The 19,933-nt window shown below is 45.2% G+C and overlaps 1 protein-coding gene across 8 annotated transcripts in view; it reads right to left on the bottom strand.

The window, feature by feature from the left end:
* Positions 1-1,465: 1,465 nt before the first annotated feature.
* The window catches only part of LOC115157389 (receptor-type tyrosine-protein phosphatase S), a 122,704-nt gene continuing 104,236 nt past the window's right edge, over positions 1,466-19,933 (bottom strand). For all 8 annotated transcript variants that reach the window (XM_029705593.1, XM_029705589.1, XM_029705594.1 and 5 more), the window contains 12 exons: positions 13,380-13,477; positions 13,055-13,190; positions 12,671-12,846; positions 8,603-8,722; positions 5,462-5,616; positions 4,406-4,691; positions 3,881-4,059; positions 3,533-3,659; positions 3,221-3,346; positions 2,191-2,345; positions 1,919-2,054; positions 1,466-1,775 (listed from right to left, as the gene is read on the bottom strand). In XM_029705593.1, the coding sequence (XP_029561453.1) occupies positions 1,707-1,775; positions 1,919-2,054; positions 2,191-2,345; positions 3,221-3,346; positions 3,533-3,659; positions 3,881-4,059; positions 4,406-4,691; positions 5,462-5,616; positions 8,603-8,722; positions 12,671-12,846; positions 13,055-13,190; positions 13,380-13,477 (1,763 nt within the window). In that variant the 3' untranslated portion in view covers positions 1,466-1,706. The remainder of the gene's footprint in view (positions 1,776-1,918; positions 2,055-2,190; positions 2,346-3,220; positions 3,347-3,532; positions 3,660-3,880; positions 4,060-4,405; positions 4,692-5,461; positions 5,617-8,602; positions 8,723-12,670; positions 12,847-13,054; positions 13,191-13,379; positions 13,478-19,933) is intronic.

Below are 19,933 nucleotides of genomic sequence, written 5' to 3'. Positions count from 1 at the left end.
TTTGAGTTCTACTCTCAACCCATGAGGACTTGGGTTTATCAAGCAAACAAAGTTCATCCAATTCAACGTTAACACACATACTCATTACTGTATATGTAGCCCAAGCAGGATTTGAACCCACAACCTTTGTGTTGTCAGAACCATACTCCAACACACTGAGCCATCAGGACCATTCCAATGCAGAGTGGCAGAATTCAAGTAGGTGTAAGCTACATTACGACGCTCACTGCTTAGCTCAGATACATTGGATGTAATGTAAGCAGCTGAAAACCAACATGGTGAAACATAAGGCAAAGACACTGAACCACAATGAATAGGATCATTACAATATTTTCTGCAGAATGTGGAAAATGTTCCCCCCAAAACACACTCCAGCCAATTAAGGAAATTAACTCAAATTCAGTTCATTCATCAAAATGGTCCTCCAAGAAAAATAAAGCAAATTTTCAATTCATACATGTAATTTCAGTGCATCTCCCAAAATGACTGGCTGGGATTGAAATGGAACTGCCTGAACTGTGTTTAACCTTTGTCATTACTCCATGTAGTAAGATGTCAGCACATAGCAAGCAAAGCATGGATGTCTGAACATTGACTTGTAATAATATTGATCCACGCTTGGAGTAGGGTGAAGTTGCCCCCAGACAATGTTCTTAGGTCAGTTTTGTTTTTCCACCCGAATGGTTTAGATTACGATTTCAGGATGGTAAACTGATCCTAGATCTGTGCCTACAGGCAACCTCAACCTGGAGCTCATGGATCATCATGTATGCTGGATGTAGACGGGTACCATCCCTCCTTCTCATTAGAGGTCAAAGTTAATTTCCCATCTGCCCAGGAACAGCGTGGTTTCTCTTGGCACTGTGGGTAGGAGAGTCTGGTGTCCAATCACAGACATGCAGCTCAAACCGTCCTTCTAGTTCTATAGGTCTAAAACTGTGCTGTGGACCAGGACTAGCTGTGGCAGCAACAGACACCACGAATGCAGAGCGACAGACACGTGGAAATGTTCACCCCTCGTACACTAAACCCACAGATAGAAAGATAAGATAGAAAACCCATTTAAGGTGCAGCAGATATCCAGGCTTTTCGTTGTCCTTTTATACATGTATCACTGGTTTCATTTTTGAAATAGCTGACCACAACACACACAGGTTTTATAAGTCCTCCACATTTTGAACACTGAGGTAAGAAGAATATGCAGGATTACACATGTAATAGTCTGTCTCTAACTCCCAACACACCCTTTGCAGGTCTTTCCTGAGAGTACAGGTTTTATTTGACGTTTGTCTAGTTGTTGTTGTTGCTTTGTATGTTATTGTTATTTTGTATATTGTTGCTGTTGTTTTGTATGTTGCTGTTGTTTTGTATGTTGCTGTTGTTTTGTATGTTGTTGCTGTTTTGTATGTTGCTGTTTTGTATGTTGCTGTTTTGTATGTTGCTGTTGTTTTGTATGTTGCTGTTGTTTTGTATGTTGCTGTTGTTTTGTATGTTGCTGTTGTTTTGTATGTTGCTGTTGTTTTGTATGTTGCTGTTGTTGTTGTTCTTGTATAATTACTCCTTGTTAGTAGCGTCGCCCCTCCAGTGGTATATAAGGTTCATTGTTTTGTCGTTTTCCAGTCTGCGCCTCTCTTTCGCTGTTCCTCGTCTCTCTGTGGACCTCTATCTGAACAGAAGGATGGAGGGATGACAGTTCCTCTCCTCTCTTAGGTTGCATAGTGGTCAAAACTCCCCAGGTACTCCAGGGCAGCCTGGTAGCAGAACTGGTATTCATCCTGAACCGGGGAAATAGACAGGACAGAGCAACAGACTACCATTAGCGTGGCTTCCAGACACAGAGAAATCACATGTACTTGTCTGATAGCCATGGTTTTCAACAGTGAGACTGTGAGTCTCACTGTTCAACAGTGAGTCCTACCTCCGTCTGTACCATGGCAGGGCGTTGTGTCCTCAGCATCTTAACAGTCTGGAAGATGTCCACAGCTCCTTCATAACGCATCCTCTCCAGAACGATACTCAGAGTGATGAAGACTCCGGTCCGCCCCACACCCGCACTGCGCACACACACAAACACACACACACACACATAGCGGCTAGACTAATGTACATCAGTAATCAGAATGAGGTGTGTGAAGTATATCAGGGGAATACATTGTAGGTCAAACCTATAGCTATGGCAATGACTCTTACCTGCAGTGGACACTGATTGGGCCGTCCTGTCCAAACTGCTCCTTGGTTTTGTGCACCTGGCCAATGAAGTCAATGAAGCCCTCTCCAGATTTAGGAACTCCCTGCTCTGGCCAATCGGTGAACTGGAACTGACGAACTGTCCGTGATTGGCCATCCTGATGCGAGAACGGGCAGAAGAAGTGCTGATGAGAGCAATGTTGAGTATGACTACTCAAACCATCCTCCATATTGTTACTGGTAATCACTGATCCTTATGTGAGTGGATAAGTGAAGGTAAGACGTCCCTTCTACTGATTTAACCAAACAAACTATTGTACTATCTATCTGTTACCAGAGTTATGTCTTATGAGGTCTGTTCTGGTGGCTGAGCTCCAGCACCAACCCTCTGTCGGCTTTATATGTGTATGAGTCCTGTCTTGTCTGCCAGACTCTGTGGCCTGCCTGTCTCTAGCCAATTACGTCTGTTCTCTGCTCAGACGGCGTGACTCCACTTTAACAGAGATCAATACAACATCTGTCAACGGACCGCCAGGACAGGACAGGCTTAACTGGAGTAATCTACAGCTCACACACACACACACACACACACACACACACACACACACACACACACACACACACACACACACACACGCACGCACACACACACACACACACACGCTCACACACGCTCACACACGCTCACACACACACACACGCTCACACACACACACACACACACACACACGCAGGAATGCAAGCATGCACACACACAAACACACACACACACAAACACGATAAGGGCGTCAGCAGAGGACAGGGTTGACTACTGTGTAATCTACTGTGGGTCGATGGAACATGTTAGCTGCAAAGGACAGATAGAGGGGAGAGGTCAGGGTGTCTGATTCCAATATCAAGTATACTACAAAAGGGATAAGTCATTTACAAGCAACACACACAGGCACACAGTCTTGCGTCATTGACCTTGCCTTGTCTGAGGAGGATATACAGTATTGTGGACAGATAAATACACACACACACACACACTCACCCTTGCATCGGTGACCTTAAACTCTCTGAGGATATACTGAGGCATGTTGTATTCAGCCATGGGATCCACTACAAAGTACTGGTATCGAGCAGACCGCTCTGCGGGCCAGTACTGATGGCACTTCTCCTGCAGGTACACATGGAGGTACAGAGATGGCATCACGTACGTATTTCTGTCTCTGAGTGTGTTTGTGTGTGAGCGTGTATGTGTTTGTGTTTGTGTGGTGTGTTATCCGTGTTCGTGCAAGCATACATGCGTGTGCAGATGTGTGCACGTGTGTGTGCGCGTGTGTTTGTGTGTGTGTAACCTTACCCGTCCCATCTCTCTCAGCTTAGTGAGCATGACCACGATGGTAGAGTTGTGTTCCCACAGCATCCTCCAGAAGTCCTCTGTGGTCTCAGCCAGTGGGCCCTGGGTGGCCATGTAACCTCTCTGCTGCCTATACACATTAGACGATGGGTGTTGTGTTATACAGGGTTCTGATCAAATGTAAAGAAACCATAGAAATAGAATGGACACATTTCTAACATTTGGATTTTTCAATTATATTATAAGCATCATTTGAGACCCAGAATATGGCCGCTGGTCCACGTATCATGGAACAATTCCTTGAAATGAGATGCCCATATTACTAATTATTCTTCCTTGGTTGAGCTTTACCTGTATCCATCAATGTAGCTGGCGTTGATGTAATCTGACCCTTCCAGGCCTCGGATTGGCTGCAGACAGACGCGGGTGGTCTCATAGGGCATGATGTTGACCAGGCGGTTCTTAAACTTGTTACATGGCAGGTTGGCACTGACAAACCGAGACGTGTGGGCTTTGGTGTTGGCCAGACGCTGTGGGGAGGCGGGGGAGAGGAGAGAGGGGAGGGGGAGATTGAGTTTCCCCCCCCACAGAAACACGTTCCTATGAACAAAGTTAAAGGGCAATGCATTCTTCCTAATTTTTATTCTGCACTTGCATTGAATAACTGTATTTCTACTATATTTCAACATGTTTTCTATTCAAAATGTATGCTACTGTATGCATTTCAATACCTGGTCTTTCTATGTTTACCTTGAACTCCAGCTCCATGCCGGTGATGTATTTCTGTTCTATCTGATATATTTCTGTATTTACCTTGAACTCCAGCTCCATGCCGGTGATGTATTTTTGTTCTATCTGATATATTTCTGTATTTACCTTGAACTCCAGCTCCATGCCAGTGACGTGCTCTCCACTCTCCACCTTGCCCAGCTTCTGCATATAGGAGAACAGGCTCCGGGCCGCCACCTCCGTGTTCCCACAAGCCACTGCTTCCAGCAGCGCCTCATGGATGAAGCCGTACTGGTCTTCCGTCTGCACCATGTAGTTCCGCTGTGACCTCATCAGAGTCACGTGACCATAGATGTCGGCCGTGCGCTCGTGTCTGATCCGTTCCAGCATGCCGTCGATCACGATGAAGCAACCGGTACGACCCACGCCCGCACTGAGGTAAGAAAGAGAGAAAGAAAGAGAGGAAGATATGAGTGTAAACATACCTACTGAACTGTCAGTGGCAATTCTTCAAGACAGTCTGTCATGTTTGGGTGACTGGATCCAGGGTGTGTGAGTATGTGCTGTTTACATGTCGCAGGTGTGTGGTGTATGTGTGTGCGGGCATATGTGTGTGTGCGGGCATGTGTGTGTGTGCGGGCATGTGTGTGTGTGTGCGGGCGTATGTGCGTGCATGTGCGTGCGGGCGTATATGTGCGTGCGGGCGTATATGTGCGTGCGGGCGTATATGTGCGTGCGGGCGTATATGTGCGTGCGGGCGTATATATGTGCGTGCGGTATATCTGTGTATGGGTATATCTGTGTGATGTATGTGTGGGTATATCTGTGTGATGTGTGTATGGGTATATCTGTGTGATGTATGTGTGGGTATATCTGTGTGATGTGTGTGTGGGTATGTGTGTGTGTGCGCGTTATATGCGTGTGTGGTATATGTGTGTGTATATACCCATACACAGATATACCGCACACACACATAAGCCCCCACACAGACATAAGCCCTTATGTGTGCGGGTATATGTGTGTGGGTGGGTACGTGTGTGTGTGTGTGTGTGAGGGTACGTGTGTGTGTGTGTGAGGGTACGTGTGTGTGTGTGTGAGGGTACGTGTGTGTGTGTGTGAGGGTACATGTGTGTGTGTGTGAGGGTATATGTGTGTGTGTGAGGGTATATGTGTGTGTGAGGGTATATGTGTGTGTCTTCGTACCTGCAGTGTGCGATGACAGGACCAGCGTCAGGGGGGTTGCAGGCTTTAACCCTGCGTAGGAAGGCCAGGAACGGAGTGGGGTACTCTGGTACACCGTGGTCTGGCCAGGCAGTGAACTGGAACTGACGTACTTCCCTCCGCTCATTACAACCATTCTGGAAGAGATTGTTATCATTACTACCACAGCTATTACCACCTTCACAGAGCCATTCTGTGTAGAGTAGAGGAGAGGAGGGAGAAGAGAAGAGTAGGGAAAGAGGAGGGGAGAGTAGGGAGAAGAGAGAAGAGGAGGGGAGAGAAGAGGAGGGGAGAGAAGAGGAGGGGAGAGAAGAGAGAAGAGGAGGGGAGAGAAGAGAGAAGAGGAGGGGAAAGAAGAGAAGAGGAGAGAAGAAAGAAGAGGAGAGTAGGGAGGAGAGAAGAGAAGAGAAGAGGAGAGTAGAGGAGGTAGGAGAGAGGAGAGGAGAGAGGAGAGTAGAGAGAAGAGGAGAGTAGGGAGGAGAGATGAGAGAAGAGGAGAGAGTAGAGGAGAGAGGAGAGAGGAGAGAGGAGAGAGGAGAGAAGAGAGGAGAGAGGAGAGAGGAGAGAGGAGAGAAGAGAGGAGACGAAACGAGAGACGATACGAGAGACGATACGAGAGACGATATGTGAGACGATACGAGAGAGGAGAGAGGAGAGGAGGGAGGAGAGGAGACGAGAGACGAGAGACAATACGAGAGACGATACGAGAGAGGAGAGAGGAGACGAGAGACGATACGAGAGACGATACGAGAGAGGAGAGAGGAGACGAGAGACGATACGAGAGACGATACGAGAGAGGAGAGAGGAGAGAAGAGACGAGAGACGATACGAGAGACGATACGAGAGAGGAGAGAGGAGACGAGAGACGATACGAGAGAGGAGAGAGGAGACGAGAGACGATACGAGAGACGATACGAGAGAGGAGAGAGGAGACGATACGAGAGACGATACGAGAGAGGAGAGAGGAGACGAGAGACGATACGAGAGACGATACGAGAGAGGAGAGACGATACGAGAGACGATACGAGAGACGATACGAGAGAGGAGAGAGGAGACGAGAGACGATACGAGAGACGATACGAGAGACGATACGAGAGACGATACGAGAGAGGAGAGAGGAGAGAGGAGAGAAGAGACGAGAGACGATACGAGAGACGATACGAGAGAGGAGAGAGGAGACGAGAGACGATACGAGAGAGGAGAGAGGAGACGAGAGACGATACGAGAGACGATACGAGAGAGGAGAGAGGAGAGAGGAGACGATACGAGAGACGATACGAGAGACGATACGAGAGAGGAGAGAGGAGAGGAGGGAGGAGAGGAGACGAGAGACGATACGAGAGACGATACGAGAGACGATACGAGAGACGATACGAGAGACGATACGAGAGACGATACGAGAGAGGAGAGAGGAGAGAGGAGGGAGGAGACGGGAGACGAGAGACGATACGAGAGACGATACGAGAGACGATACGAGAGACGATACGAGAGACGATACGAGAGACGATACGAGAGAGGAGAGGAGGGAGGAGAGGAGACGAGAGACGATACGAGAGACGATACGAGAGACGATACAAGAGACGATACGAGAGACGATACGAGAGACGATACGAGAGACGATACGAGAGACGAGAGAGGAGAGGGGAGAGGAGACGAGAGACGAGAGACGATACGAGAGACGATACGAGAGAGGAGAAAGGAGAGAGGAGAGGAGGGAGGAGAGGAGGGAGGAGAGGAGGGAGGAGAGGAGACGAGAGACGATACGAGAGACGATACGAGAGACGATACGAGAGACGATACGAGAGACGATACGAGAGACGATACGAGAGACGAGAGGAGAGAGGAGAGGAGGGAGGAGAGGAGACCAGAGACGATACGAGAGACGATACGAGAGACGATACGAGAGGAGAGAGGAGAGAGGAGAGGAGGGAGGAGAGACGATACGAGAGAGGAGAGAGGAGAGAGGAGACGAGACGATACGAGAGACGATACGAGAGACGATACGAGAGAGGAGAGAGGAGAGGAGGGAGGAGAGGAGACGAGAGACGATACGAGAGACGATACGAGAGACGATACGAGAGACGATACGAGAGAGGAGACGAGAGACGATACGAGAGAGGAGAGAGGAGAGAGGAGAGGAGGGAGGAGAGGAGAGAGGAGAGGAGACGAGAGACGATACGAGAGACGATACGAGAGACGATACGAGAGACGATACGAGAGAGGAGAGAGGAGAGGAGGGAGGAGAGGAGACGAGAGACGAGAGACGATACGAGAGAGGAGAGAGGAGAGGAGGGAGGAGAGGAGACGAGAGACGAGAGACGATACGAGAGGAGAGAGAATAGAGGAGAGAGGAGAGTAGAGATTAGAGAGTAGAGAGGATAGAGGAGAGGAGAGGGGAGAGAGTAGAGAGGATAGAGGAGAGGAGAGGGGAGAGAGTAGAGAGAATAGAGGAGAGGAGAGGGGAGAGAGTAGAGAGGATAGAGGAGAGGAGAGTAGAGAGGAGAGGGGAAGACAGTATTATCATTACTACTTTATGAGACACAGTGGCAGGGACAGAAACTTTCAGAAACCAGACAAAAGCATCTGTGTTCTCCACATGCATAATAGTTATGCATCCAGACATTACATAACATATTAATTGACATATTCATGTACAAAACCTCAAAACACTTCAAAGACAGCTGGCCTACTTTAGTTTCTGTATTTGGGACACTGAGGCCTGGTATGGCTCTATATCCTAGATTAGTTAGAATATTCAGGACCTAGTGGTATTCTAATAGCAGTAACAGGCTCAAACTGACTGGCTGACTGGATAGAATGCAATGCTCCATTAACTACCTCCTAACAACATCCTCATTGTTCTCTGCTCTTTTCTCATAGGGTGACAGCACAGATTTGAATTCAAATCGTTTCTGGTTCATTAGCCGACAGTGTAGAAGTATCATGGGGCATGACAGTAAATGACAGGGGATTTACCAAAAGAACAGAGGAATAGAGAGGAGGGAGAAAAGACAAGGGAGGTGAAGTGGAGTTTGTGTGTGTGTGTGAGTGCATAAGTGTGCTTCTATGCATGTGTGTGTGTGTGTGTGTACAGTATTTGTGCATGCGTTTGTGTGTACTGACCTTCTGCAGGGAGAAGGTGCGCACACAGAATGTGGCCAGTTCCATAGTGTCCAGTATGGTGACCTGAGTCATCCCATAGGTCTCTGTACCCCGGGTCGGCCAGTACTGGTCACACTTTATCTACAGGAGCAGGAGACACCATCAGCATCACGGTTATCAAAATGATCATTGTCAGTAACATCATCGTCATCAATAACAACAACATCAATGTCATAATCGTCTGGGTCATCATAAACAACATCATAAACAGCATTAACATTATCAACATCATCATCATAAACAACATTAACATTATCATCATCAAAATCAACATCATCAAAATTATCATCATCATCATAAACACCATCATCAACAACATTAACATTATCAACATCATTAGCATCATCATAAACAACATTAACATTATCATCATCATCAACATTATTATCATCATCATCAACAACATTATTACCATCGGCATTATCATCATCAACATCATTATCATCATCAACATTATCAATTTGCAAATAGTCTGGGTAGCCATTTGATTAGCTGTTCAGGAGTCTTATGGTTTGGGGGTAGAAGCTGTTAAGAAGCCTCTTGGACCTAGACTTGGCGCTCCGGTACCGCTTGCACAGAGAGTCTATGACTAGGGTGGCTGGAGTCTCTGACAATTTTTAGGGCATTCCTCTGACACCGCCTGGTATAGATGTCCTGCATGGCAGGAAGCTTGGCCCCAGTGATGTACTGGGCCGTACGCACTACCCTCTGTAGTGCCTTGCGATCAGAGGCTGAGCAGTTGCCATACCAGGCAGTGATGCAACCCGTCAGGATGCTCTCGATGGTGCAGCTATAAAACCTTTTGAGGATCTGAGTACCCATGCCAAATCTTTTCAGTCTCCTGAGGGGGAGTAGGTTTTGTCGTTCCCTCTTCACGACTGTTTTGGTGTGCTTGGACCATGTTAGTTTGTTGGTGATGTGGAGGCCAAGGAACTTGAAGCTCTCAACCTGCTCCACTACAGCCCCGTCGATGAGAATGGGAGAATGTGGCCCTTGCACTACACGGTCAGGTCTCTGACCTCCTCCCTATAGGCTGTCTCATCGATGTTGGTGATCAGGCCTACCACTGTTGTGTCATCAGCAAACTTAATGATGGTGTTGGAGTTGTGCCTGGCCGTGCAGTCATGAGTGAACAGGGAGTACAGGAGGGGACTGAGCACGCACCCCTGAGGGGCCCCCGTGTTGAGGATCAGCGTGGCAGATGTGTTGTTGCATACCCTTACCACCTGGGGGCGGCCCGTCAGGAAGTCTTGGATCCAGTTGCAGAGGGAGGTGTTTAGTCCCAGGGTCCTTAGCTTAGTAATGAGCTTTGAGGGCACTATGGAGTTGAACGCTGAGCTGTAGTCAATGAATAGCATTCTCACATAGGTGTTCCTTTTGTCCAGGTGGGAAAGGGCTGTGTGGAGTGCAATAGAAATTGCATCATCTGTGGATCTGTTGGTGCGGTATGCAAATTGGAGTGGGTCTATAGTTTCTGGGATAATGGTGTTGATGTGAGCCATTACCAGCCTTTCAAAGCATTTCATGGCTACAGACGTGAGTGCTACGGGTCGGTAGTCATTTAGACAGGTTACATTAGTGTTCTTGGGCACAGGGACTATGGTGGTCTGCTTGAAACATGTTGGTATTGCAGACTCAGACAGAAAGAGGTTGAAAATGTCAGTGAAGACACTTGCCAGTTGGTCAGTGCATGCTTGGAGTACACGTCCTGGTAATCCGTCTGGCCCAGTGGCCTTGCGAATGTTGACCTGTTTAAATGTCTTACTCACATTGGCTGCGGAGAGCGTGATCACACGGTCATCCGGAACAGGTGATGCTCTCATGCATGTTTCAGTGTTACTTGCCTCGAAGCGAGCATAGAAGTTATTTAGCTGGTCTGGTAGGCTGGTGTCATTGGGCAGCTCTCGGCTATGCTTCTCTTTGTAGTCTAATAGTTTGCAAGCCCTGCCACATCCAACGAGCGTCGGAGCTGGTGTAGTACGATTAGATCTTTGTCCTGTATTGATGCTTTGCCTGTTTGATGGATCGTCGGAGGGCATAGCGGGATTTCTTACAAGCTTCCTTGAAAGCGGCAGCTCTACCCTATATCACTAACAGTATCATCATCAACAACATTAGCATCATCAACAACATTATCATCAACAACTTCATCAACACAATTATGATCATCATTAATATCAACATTATAACCATCATAAACATGATCATTATCATCAACATTATCAACGTAAACATTATAACCATCATCATCATAAACACCGTCGTCATCATCATCATCAACATTATCATCAACAAAATTATCAACAACATAATTATCATCATTATCAACATCAGAATCATCAACAACATTATCAACAACATCATCATCAACAACAGAATCATCAACATTATCAACAACATCATCATCGTCAACAACATTATCTCCAACATCAACATTATCAACAACATCAGCAGCAGCAGCAGCACCTCATCTTCGTCATCAATGTTACATTTAACGTCATCGTCATCCTCATTATTATTGTCATAAAAACAACTTGACAACCAAAAAAGACTAATCTATCAGCCTAATTGTCTTGACCTACTTAGATATCTCAATATGGCTCTGATGCTAAGATCACTGCCAGTGCCTTTGACTGGATGGTATCCAATTGATTACAGCTGATGACAGTACCCTCTCATCCTCAGTGGATGACTCATGACTGTGCCCTATAAAGTGCCCTACAGTGGATGACAGCCTCCTAGTAACCTTCAGTGAACTAGACTATTGGATGACACTGAGTGGATGACAGTAGTGCCCTACAGTGGATGAAAGAGCCCTTAAATAGTGGATGACTCCACCTTACAGTGAATGACAAAGCCCTAGTCCCCTTCATAGTAGCTGAGTTTTGCCCTACAGCACACTCTTAGAAAAGAAGGTGCTACCTGGAACCATAAAGGGTTTTCAATTGTCGCCATAGGTGAACCCTTTGACAATAACCATTTTTTTGGATCCAAGTGGAGCCCTTTCACTAAAACAAGGTTCTATGTGGAACCCTTTCACCAGTAAATTGTTCTAATTATTATTGCTTGTGACCTGTTTCAGGAAACTAGGTATTTCTTTGCAGAAAATGCCTTCTGGAACATGTGAACTTTCATGTGCCTTAACAACAAACTTGTATGCCATCTGTAAATACGAATAAATTTGTACAATTTCTAGCCTTCTTGATTAAGCCACAGAAAAATACCTTCCCACTAGTCATGATTGGCTGAGATAATGAGTGGGCTGGACATCCCGAGAGGGGAGTTCGGATTGGTCTGCCATATAGAGGGCTTCTGTCTATTTGAGCTGGTCAGTCTGTTGGTAATCCTGTCGAACACTGCTTTTAAAAAAATATATTGTGTAGTGGAGCTGCATAAGTGTTGCTCTCCACCTTTTGGAGGATCGAGTTTTGAAATCAGTGGAATTAGAGTATGATAGGTAAAGAGATAGAGAAAACACCTGTCTCTTGATTACATCTTCAAACTAAGGGCAACCGTGGTATGGCATTCCTGACAGGGAGACGCATCCATCATGCATGATGATGTATACAGCTAAGATAGTCTGGCTAGCTACATTTTCAGATATTACATGTTTCTAATTTTTACAGAAAGTGTTTTCATTTCAAGCAAAAGTTTACAAGTTTATCAACTTTCAAAGCAGAATTACTTTCCCCATTGTTCCTCAAAAATGCAGTGTATAATATACCATTTTGTAGTTCTGAGTCTCTACTTTTACCCAATGTATAAAAACAATTTCAAATTTTGCTACATAAGACCAAATCCAGGTGCTGAGTCACATTTTCACCACCAAAGGGATCTACCTAGAACCAAAAACGGTTCTCCTATTGGGACAAACAAAGAACCGTTTTTTTCTAAGAGTGTAGATAACACCTAGTGGATGAGTGTTGCCCTACAGTAGATAATGTCAGTGAGTGGATGAGTGTTGCCCTACAGTAGATAATGTCAGTGAGTGGATGAGTGTTGCCTTCTCCTGTCTCTGTCCCGTCTCACCCGTGACTTCTCCTCTAGTCTGGTCATCATGACCACCGAGGCTGCTCTCTGTTCCCACACCATCCTCCAGAAGTCCCCGAATGTCTCTGCCAGCGGGCCCTGTGTGGCGATGTAGGCATTCTGCTTCCTGTAGCCGTCTATGTAGTTAGCATTGATGTAGTCACTGCCCAGGATACCTGCATATGGAGGGGGAGAATGTGGAGGGAAGAGGAGATTTGTTAAGTTCGATTCACGTCATTGAAAATGTCTTAGTTCAGGACTATAGGCTTTATCTTAATTAAATCCATCCAGTATTTGGCCTCTACCTGGACAAGAGGAAGGGTGTCATTCACTGTACAAGGATTTCTTGTTTTACAAGTGAGGCCAACATCTCATAAGCTGTACCTGGACTTGAACCTTCTATGGGGGCGAGGACGACGCGGGTGTGGTCGTAGGCAATGACGTTAGCATAGCGGTTCTTGGGCTTGTTCACCTCCAGGTTGGAGTGCTCCCAGGTGAACTGCTGACCAGGGTCAATGGACTGAGAGGACCAGGAAACAGAGATGAAGAGTTAAAGGATGGAAAAAACAGTTGCAATGTTTTCTCCTCATTTATAGGAGTATAGGATAGGATGCCATTTTCGTTTGCAAGGGGCAACTGGTACACATCTTGAGTAGAAAACCAGGTCCTAGGACTCATGTTCATCCACCCTCCATGCTGTCGCTCTCACCTCGTACTCCTGAGACAGACGCAGGCTATCATTGGCTTTGAGCATCTCTGTGTGTTCAGCCAGGTCTGTGATGGGAATGGGAGGGTGGCTCATCATACCTAAAGGACAAGGGTTAAAGGACAGAGGTCATGAGGGCTCACTGTGTGACCAAGTGGGTTTCTAACGCAGGTGGCCAGTGCGGTTCAAGACCGCGTTAACCCATTAAAATAAATTTTACCTAGGCATAAGCCCTGGAAGCACACAAGACTGCATGTAGAGTACACCTACACACACACACACACACACACACACACACCTCTGTCATTGCATATTATTAACTACTGGTTCTTTGCTAGATGTCAAAAGACAATTACAGAGCCAAAAAAACAACATACAAAATGTATAGCACCACAGAGAATCAATTTTGGTCCACTTAAGGTACAAAGTCTCCGATTTGGTTGGTTTGTAAAGTGTTTTTCTTTGATGTGGAAATAGGAGCGCGAGAGACGACTCAGAGACAAACAAACAAAGAGAGTGTTAATTAGTCAGAACGGCACCCTGAGCCTCTCCACACACAGGGTGGTAAAGGTGTGGAGGACTAGTGTTAGCCCCCGTAAATCTAAAGAATTGTAAGATCTAGGGTAGAGCGCTATAAAATATAATACATTTTGTGCCAGGTACCAAAATACATTTTCCATGGTTCTGGACACCTGAACATGTCTTCTCAATGCACCATGAAAAACGTTGTAAAAAAATAGGTCTATTTGTAAGAAAACAAGCTGTGACACCAAATATCAAACAGATGAGTACATTGATTAAGCAACACCTGTGAAAAATGAATTACTTGTTCAGCTATCTGCCACAATAACCAAATTATACAATATATATTTTACATAATAATATCCTCCGCATTTTTTATCTACAGTTCCTTCTGTGGGGGAGGGGGGGGGTAGTTCCTTGTTACACACAGGGTTGCACGAAGTGGTGGAAGCATAGCTGTGAGATTTAACACCAGAGCAGCTGGAGGTGGGACTCAGAGGGTGTGGAGGCAGAGTGGGTCAGCTCAGCTCTGTCTGGCCACGCAGGGAAGAACGCAATAAATGTACCACGTTTTCGATCCAGAAATATGATTCTATTAGCTAAGTGTAACTTTAACTCTGACCTTTAATCTTTTCAAGAACCAATAGGTTATGGACTTCTTTTAAGTTCTGACTGTTGACACCTCCGTCCTCTCTGGCATGGTTATCTAGAGCCTGCCAGGTGGGCTGTGGGCAGACGGTTACAGGGTTTGGGCCGTGCCATGCCGCCAGTCACACAGTTATGACTCATCTAACTGTACTAACCTGGAAGACAGCCATTTTGATCTCTTAGGAAATTATATCTTGGTAGAAGCTTTAGAGTATTATAAACTTGACCCTTATTGGTGTGTTTGCTGTGGTAAATTTCTTTCACTCCTTTGTTCTTTATTGCCCTAATTGGTCAACGCAGACAAATTCTTGCCTGGTTTAGATCTTATCTGTCTGAAAGCTATCAGTTCGTCTCTGTGGATGGTTTGTCATCTGACAAATCAGTGGTAAGTTTTGGTGATCCTTAAGGTTCTGTTCTAGGACCACTATTGTTCTAACTAAATATACAGTTGGAGTCAGAAGTTTACATAGGTTGGAGTCATTAAAACTCGTTTTTCAACCACTCCACAGATTTCTTGTTAATAACAAACTATAGTTTTGGCAAGTCATTTAGGACATCTACTTTGTGCATGACACAAGTAATTTTTCCAACAATTGTTTACAGGCAGATTATTTCACTTATAATTCACTGTATCACAATTCCAGTGGGTCAGAAGTTTACATACACTAAGTTGACTGTGCTTTTGAACAGCTTGGAAAATTCCAGAAAATGATGTCATGGCTTTAGAAGCTTCTGATAGGCTAATTGACATCATTTGAGTCAATTGGAGGTGTATCTGTGGATGTATTTCAAGGCCTACCTTCAAACTCAGTGCCTCTTTGCTTGACATCATGGGAAAATCAAAAGATATCAGCCAAGACCTCAGAAAAAAAATTGTAGACCTCCACAAGTCTAGTTCATCCTTGGGAGCAATTTCCAAATGCCTGAAGATACCACATTCATCTGTACAAATAATAGTACGCAACTATAAACACCATGGGACTACGCAGCCGTCTTACCGCTCAGGAAGGAGACGCGTTCTGTCTCCTAGAGATGAACATACTCTGGTGCGAGAACAGCAAACGACGTTGTGAAGATGCTGGAGGAAACAGGTACAAAACTATCTATATCCACAGTAAAACAAGTCCTATATCGACATAACCTGAAAGGCCGCTCAGCAAGGAAGAAGCCACTGCTCCAAACCTGCCATAAAAAAGCCAGACTACGGTTTGCAACTGCACATGGGGACAAAGATCGTACTTTTTGGAGAAATGTCCTCTGGTCTGATGAAACAAAAATACAACTGTTTAGCCATAATGACCATCGTTATGTTTGGAGGAAAAAGGGGAGCCTTGCAAGCCGAAGTACACCATCCCAACCATGAAGCACAGGGGTGGCAGCGTCATGTTGTGGGGGTGCTTTGCTGCAGGAAGGACTGGTGCACTTCACAAAATAGATGGTATCTGAGTAAGGAGAATGTGGATATATTGAAGCAACATCTCAAGACATCAGTCAGGAAGTTAAAGCTTGGTCGCAAATGGGTCTTCCAAACGGACGATGACCGCAAGCATACTTCCAAAGTCGTGGAAAAATGGCTTAAGGACAACAAAGTCAAGGTATTGGAGTGGCCATCACAAAGCCCTGACTTCAATCCTGTAGAAAATTTGTGGGCAGAACTGAAAAAGTGTGTGCAAGCAAGGAGGTCTACAAACCTGACTCAGTTACATCAGATCTGTCAGGAGAAATGGAACAAAATTCACCCAACTTATTGTGGGAAGCTTGTGGAAGGCTACCCGAAACATTCGACCCAAGTTTACATTGTTAAGGCAATGCTACCAAATACTAATTGAGTGTATGTAAACTTCTGACCCACTGGGAATGTGATGAAAGAAATAAAAGCTGAAATAAATCATTCTCTCTACTATTATTCCGACATTTCACATTCTTAAAATAAAGTGGTGATCCTAACTGACATTAGACAGGAAATTTTTGTTTGGATTAAATGTCAGGAATTGTGAAAAACTGTGTTTAAATGTATTTGGATAAGGTTTATGTAAACTTCCGACTTCAACTGTATATTACCTCTTGGTGATGTCATTCGGAAACTTTCACTGCTATGCAGACAACACACAGCTGTATATTTCGATGAAACATGGTGAAGCCCCAAAATTGCTTACCCTGGATGCCTGTGTTTCAGACATAAGGACGTGGATGGCAGATTTGTTTTTACTTTTAAACTCAATCAAAACAGAGATGCTAGTTCTAGGTGTGAAGAAACAAAGAGACAAACTAAACACCTCCAGACAAACTAAACACCTTCTTTGCCCACTTTGAGAATAATACAGTGCCTCCGTCGCGGCCTGCTAACAAGGATTGTGCCCCTCCTTCTCCATGGCTGACGTGAGTAAAACATTTAAACGTGCTAACCCTTGCAAGGCTGCTGGCTAAGACGGCTTCCCTGGCCGCGTCCTCAAAGCATGCGCATACTGGCCACTCTAGACCCACTTCAGTTTGCATACTGCCCCAACAGGTCCACAGACGACGCAATCGCCATCACACTGCCCTATCCCATCTGGACAAAAGGAATACCTATGTAAGAATGCTGTTCATTGACTACAGCTCAGCATTCAACACCATATTACCCTCCAAGCTCATCATCAAGGTGGAGGCCCTGGGTCTAAACCCCGCCATGTGCAATTTTTTTATTTTTTATTTCACCAGGTAGGCTCGTTGAGAACAAGTTCTCATTTGCACCTGCGAACTGGCCAAGATAAAGCATAGCAGTTAGACACATACAACACAGAGTTACACATGGAATGAACAAAACATACAGTCAATAATACAGACGAAAAAAAGAAAACAAAAAGTCTATATACAGTGAGTGCAAATTAGGTAAAATAAGGGAATTAAGCCAATAAATAGGCCATGGTGGCAAAGTCATTACAGTATGGCAATTAAACACTGTAATGGTAGATGCACAAAAGATGGAATGTGCAAGTAGAGATACTGGGGTGCAAAAGGAGCAGAATAAATAAATAAATACAGTATGTGGATGAGGCAGATAGATGGGCTGTATACAGATGGGCTATGTACAGGTGCAGTGATCTGTGAGCTGCTCTGACAGCTGGTTCTTAAAGCTAGTGAGGGAGATGGGAATCTCCAGCTTCAGAGATTTTTGCAGTTCATTCCAGTCATTGGCAGCAGAGAACTGGAAGGAAAGGCGACCAAAGGAGGAATTGGCTTTGGGGGTGACCAATGAGAAAGACCTGCTGGAGCGCGTGCTACGAGTGGGTGCTGCTATGGTGACCAGCGAGCTGAGATAAGGTGGGGCTTTACCTAGCAGAGACTTGTAGATAACCTGTAGCCAGTGGGTTTCGCGACGAGTATGAAGTGAGGGCCAGCCAACGAGAGCGTATAGGTCGCAGTGGTGAGTAGTGTATGGGGCTTTGGTGACAAAACGGATGGCACTGTGATAGACTGCATCCAGTTTGTTGAGTAGAGTGTTGGAGGCTATTTTATAGATTACATCGCCGAAGTCGAGGATCGGTAGGATGGTCAGTTTTACGAGGGTATGTTTGGCAGCATGAGTGAAGGATGCTTTGTTGCGAAATAGGAAGCCGATTCTAGATTTAATTTTGGATTGGAGATGCTTAATATGAGTCTGGAAGGAGAGTTTACAGTCTAGCCAGACACCTAGGTATTTGTAGTTATCCACGTATTCTAAGTCAGAGCTGTCCAGAGTAGTGATGCTGAGCTGTCCAGAGTAGAAGATCTTGTTCTTCTTGTCTCTGTTTATTGAAGACTGAGGATCTTTGCTGTAACGTGACACTTCCTACGGCTCCCATAGGCTCTCAGAGCCCGGGAAAAAGCTGAATGATATCGAGGCAGCCCCAGGCTGAAACACATTTGCGCTTTTGGCAAGTGGCCGATCAGAGGATAATGGGCTTAGGCGCGTGCACGAGTCGACCCCGTGCTTTATTTTCTTTCGTCTATTTACCTAAACGCAGATTCCCGGTCGTAATATTATTGCTTTTTTACGAGAAAAATGGCATAAAAATTGATTTTAAACAGCGGTTGACATGCTTCGAAGTACGGTAATGGAATATTTAGAATTTTTTTGTCACGAAATGCGCCGTGCTTGTAACCCTTATTTACCCTTTCGGATAGTGTCTTGAACGCACGAACAAAACGCCGCTGTTTGGATATAACTATGGATCATTTGGGACCAAACCAACATTTGTTATTGAAGTAGAAGTCCTGGGAGTGCATTCTGATGAAGAACACCAAAGGTGATCAAACTTTTCTAATAGTAAATTGGAGTTTGGTGAAGGCTAAACTTGCTGGGTGTCTAAATAGCTAGCCCTGTGATGCCGGGCTATCAACTTAGAATATTGCAAAATGTGCTTTCACCAAAAAGCTATTTTAAAATCGGACATATCGAGTGCATAGAGGAGTTCTGTATCTATAATTCTTAAAATAATTGTTATGCTTTTTGTGAACGTTTATCGTGAGTAATTTAGTAAATTGTTAGTAAATTCACCGGAAGTTTGCGGGGGGTATGCTAGTTCTGAACGTCACATGCTAATGTGAAAAGCTGGTTTATGATATAAATATGAACTTGCTTGAACAAAACATGTATGTATTGTATAACATAATGTCCTAGGGGTGTCATCTGATGAAGATCATCAAAGGTTAGTGCTGCATTTAGCTGTCTTCTGGGTTTTTGTGACATTATATGCTAGCTTGAAAAATGGGTGTCTGATTATTTCTGGCTGGGTACTCTGCTGACATAATCTAATGTTTTGTTTTGCTGCCAGAGGTCCCGACAACAGGCCCTCCGATTTGACACACTGAACTCTATCAGAGAAGTAGTTGGTGAACCAGGCGAGGCAATCATTTGAGAAACCAAGGCTGTTGAGTCTGCCAATAAGAATGTGGTGATTGACAGAGTCGAAAGCCTTGGCCAGGTTGATGAATACAGCTGCACAGTAATGTCTCTTATCGATGGCGGTTATGATATCGTTTAGGACCTTGAGCGTGGCTGAGGTGCACCCATGACCGGCTCTGAAACCAGATTGCATAGCGGAGAAGGTACGGTGTGATTCAAAATGGTCGGTAATCTGTTTGTTAACTTGGCTTTCGAAGACCTTAGAGATGCAGGGTAGGATAGATATAGGTCTGTAGCAGTTTGGGTCTAGAGTGTCTCCGCCTTTAAAGAGGGGGATGACCGCAGCAGCTTTCCAATCTTTGGGAATCTCAGACGACACGAAAGAGAGGTTGAACAGGCTAGTAATAGGGGTTGCAACAATTTCAATTTCGGCAGATCATTTTAGAAAGAGAGGGTCCAGATTGTCTAGCCCGGCTGATTTGTAGGGGTCCAGATTTTGCAGCTCTTTCAGACCATCAGC

Source organism: Salmo trutta, chromosome 21 (genome assembly GCF_901001165.1).
Source record: "Salmo trutta chromosome 21, fSalTru1.1, whole genome shotgun sequence".
Classification (NCBI taxonomy): domain Eukaryota; kingdom Metazoa; phylum Chordata; class Actinopteri; order Salmoniformes; family Salmonidae; genus Salmo; species Salmo trutta.
This window is presented reverse-complemented; position numbering and strand designations above follow the sequence as displayed.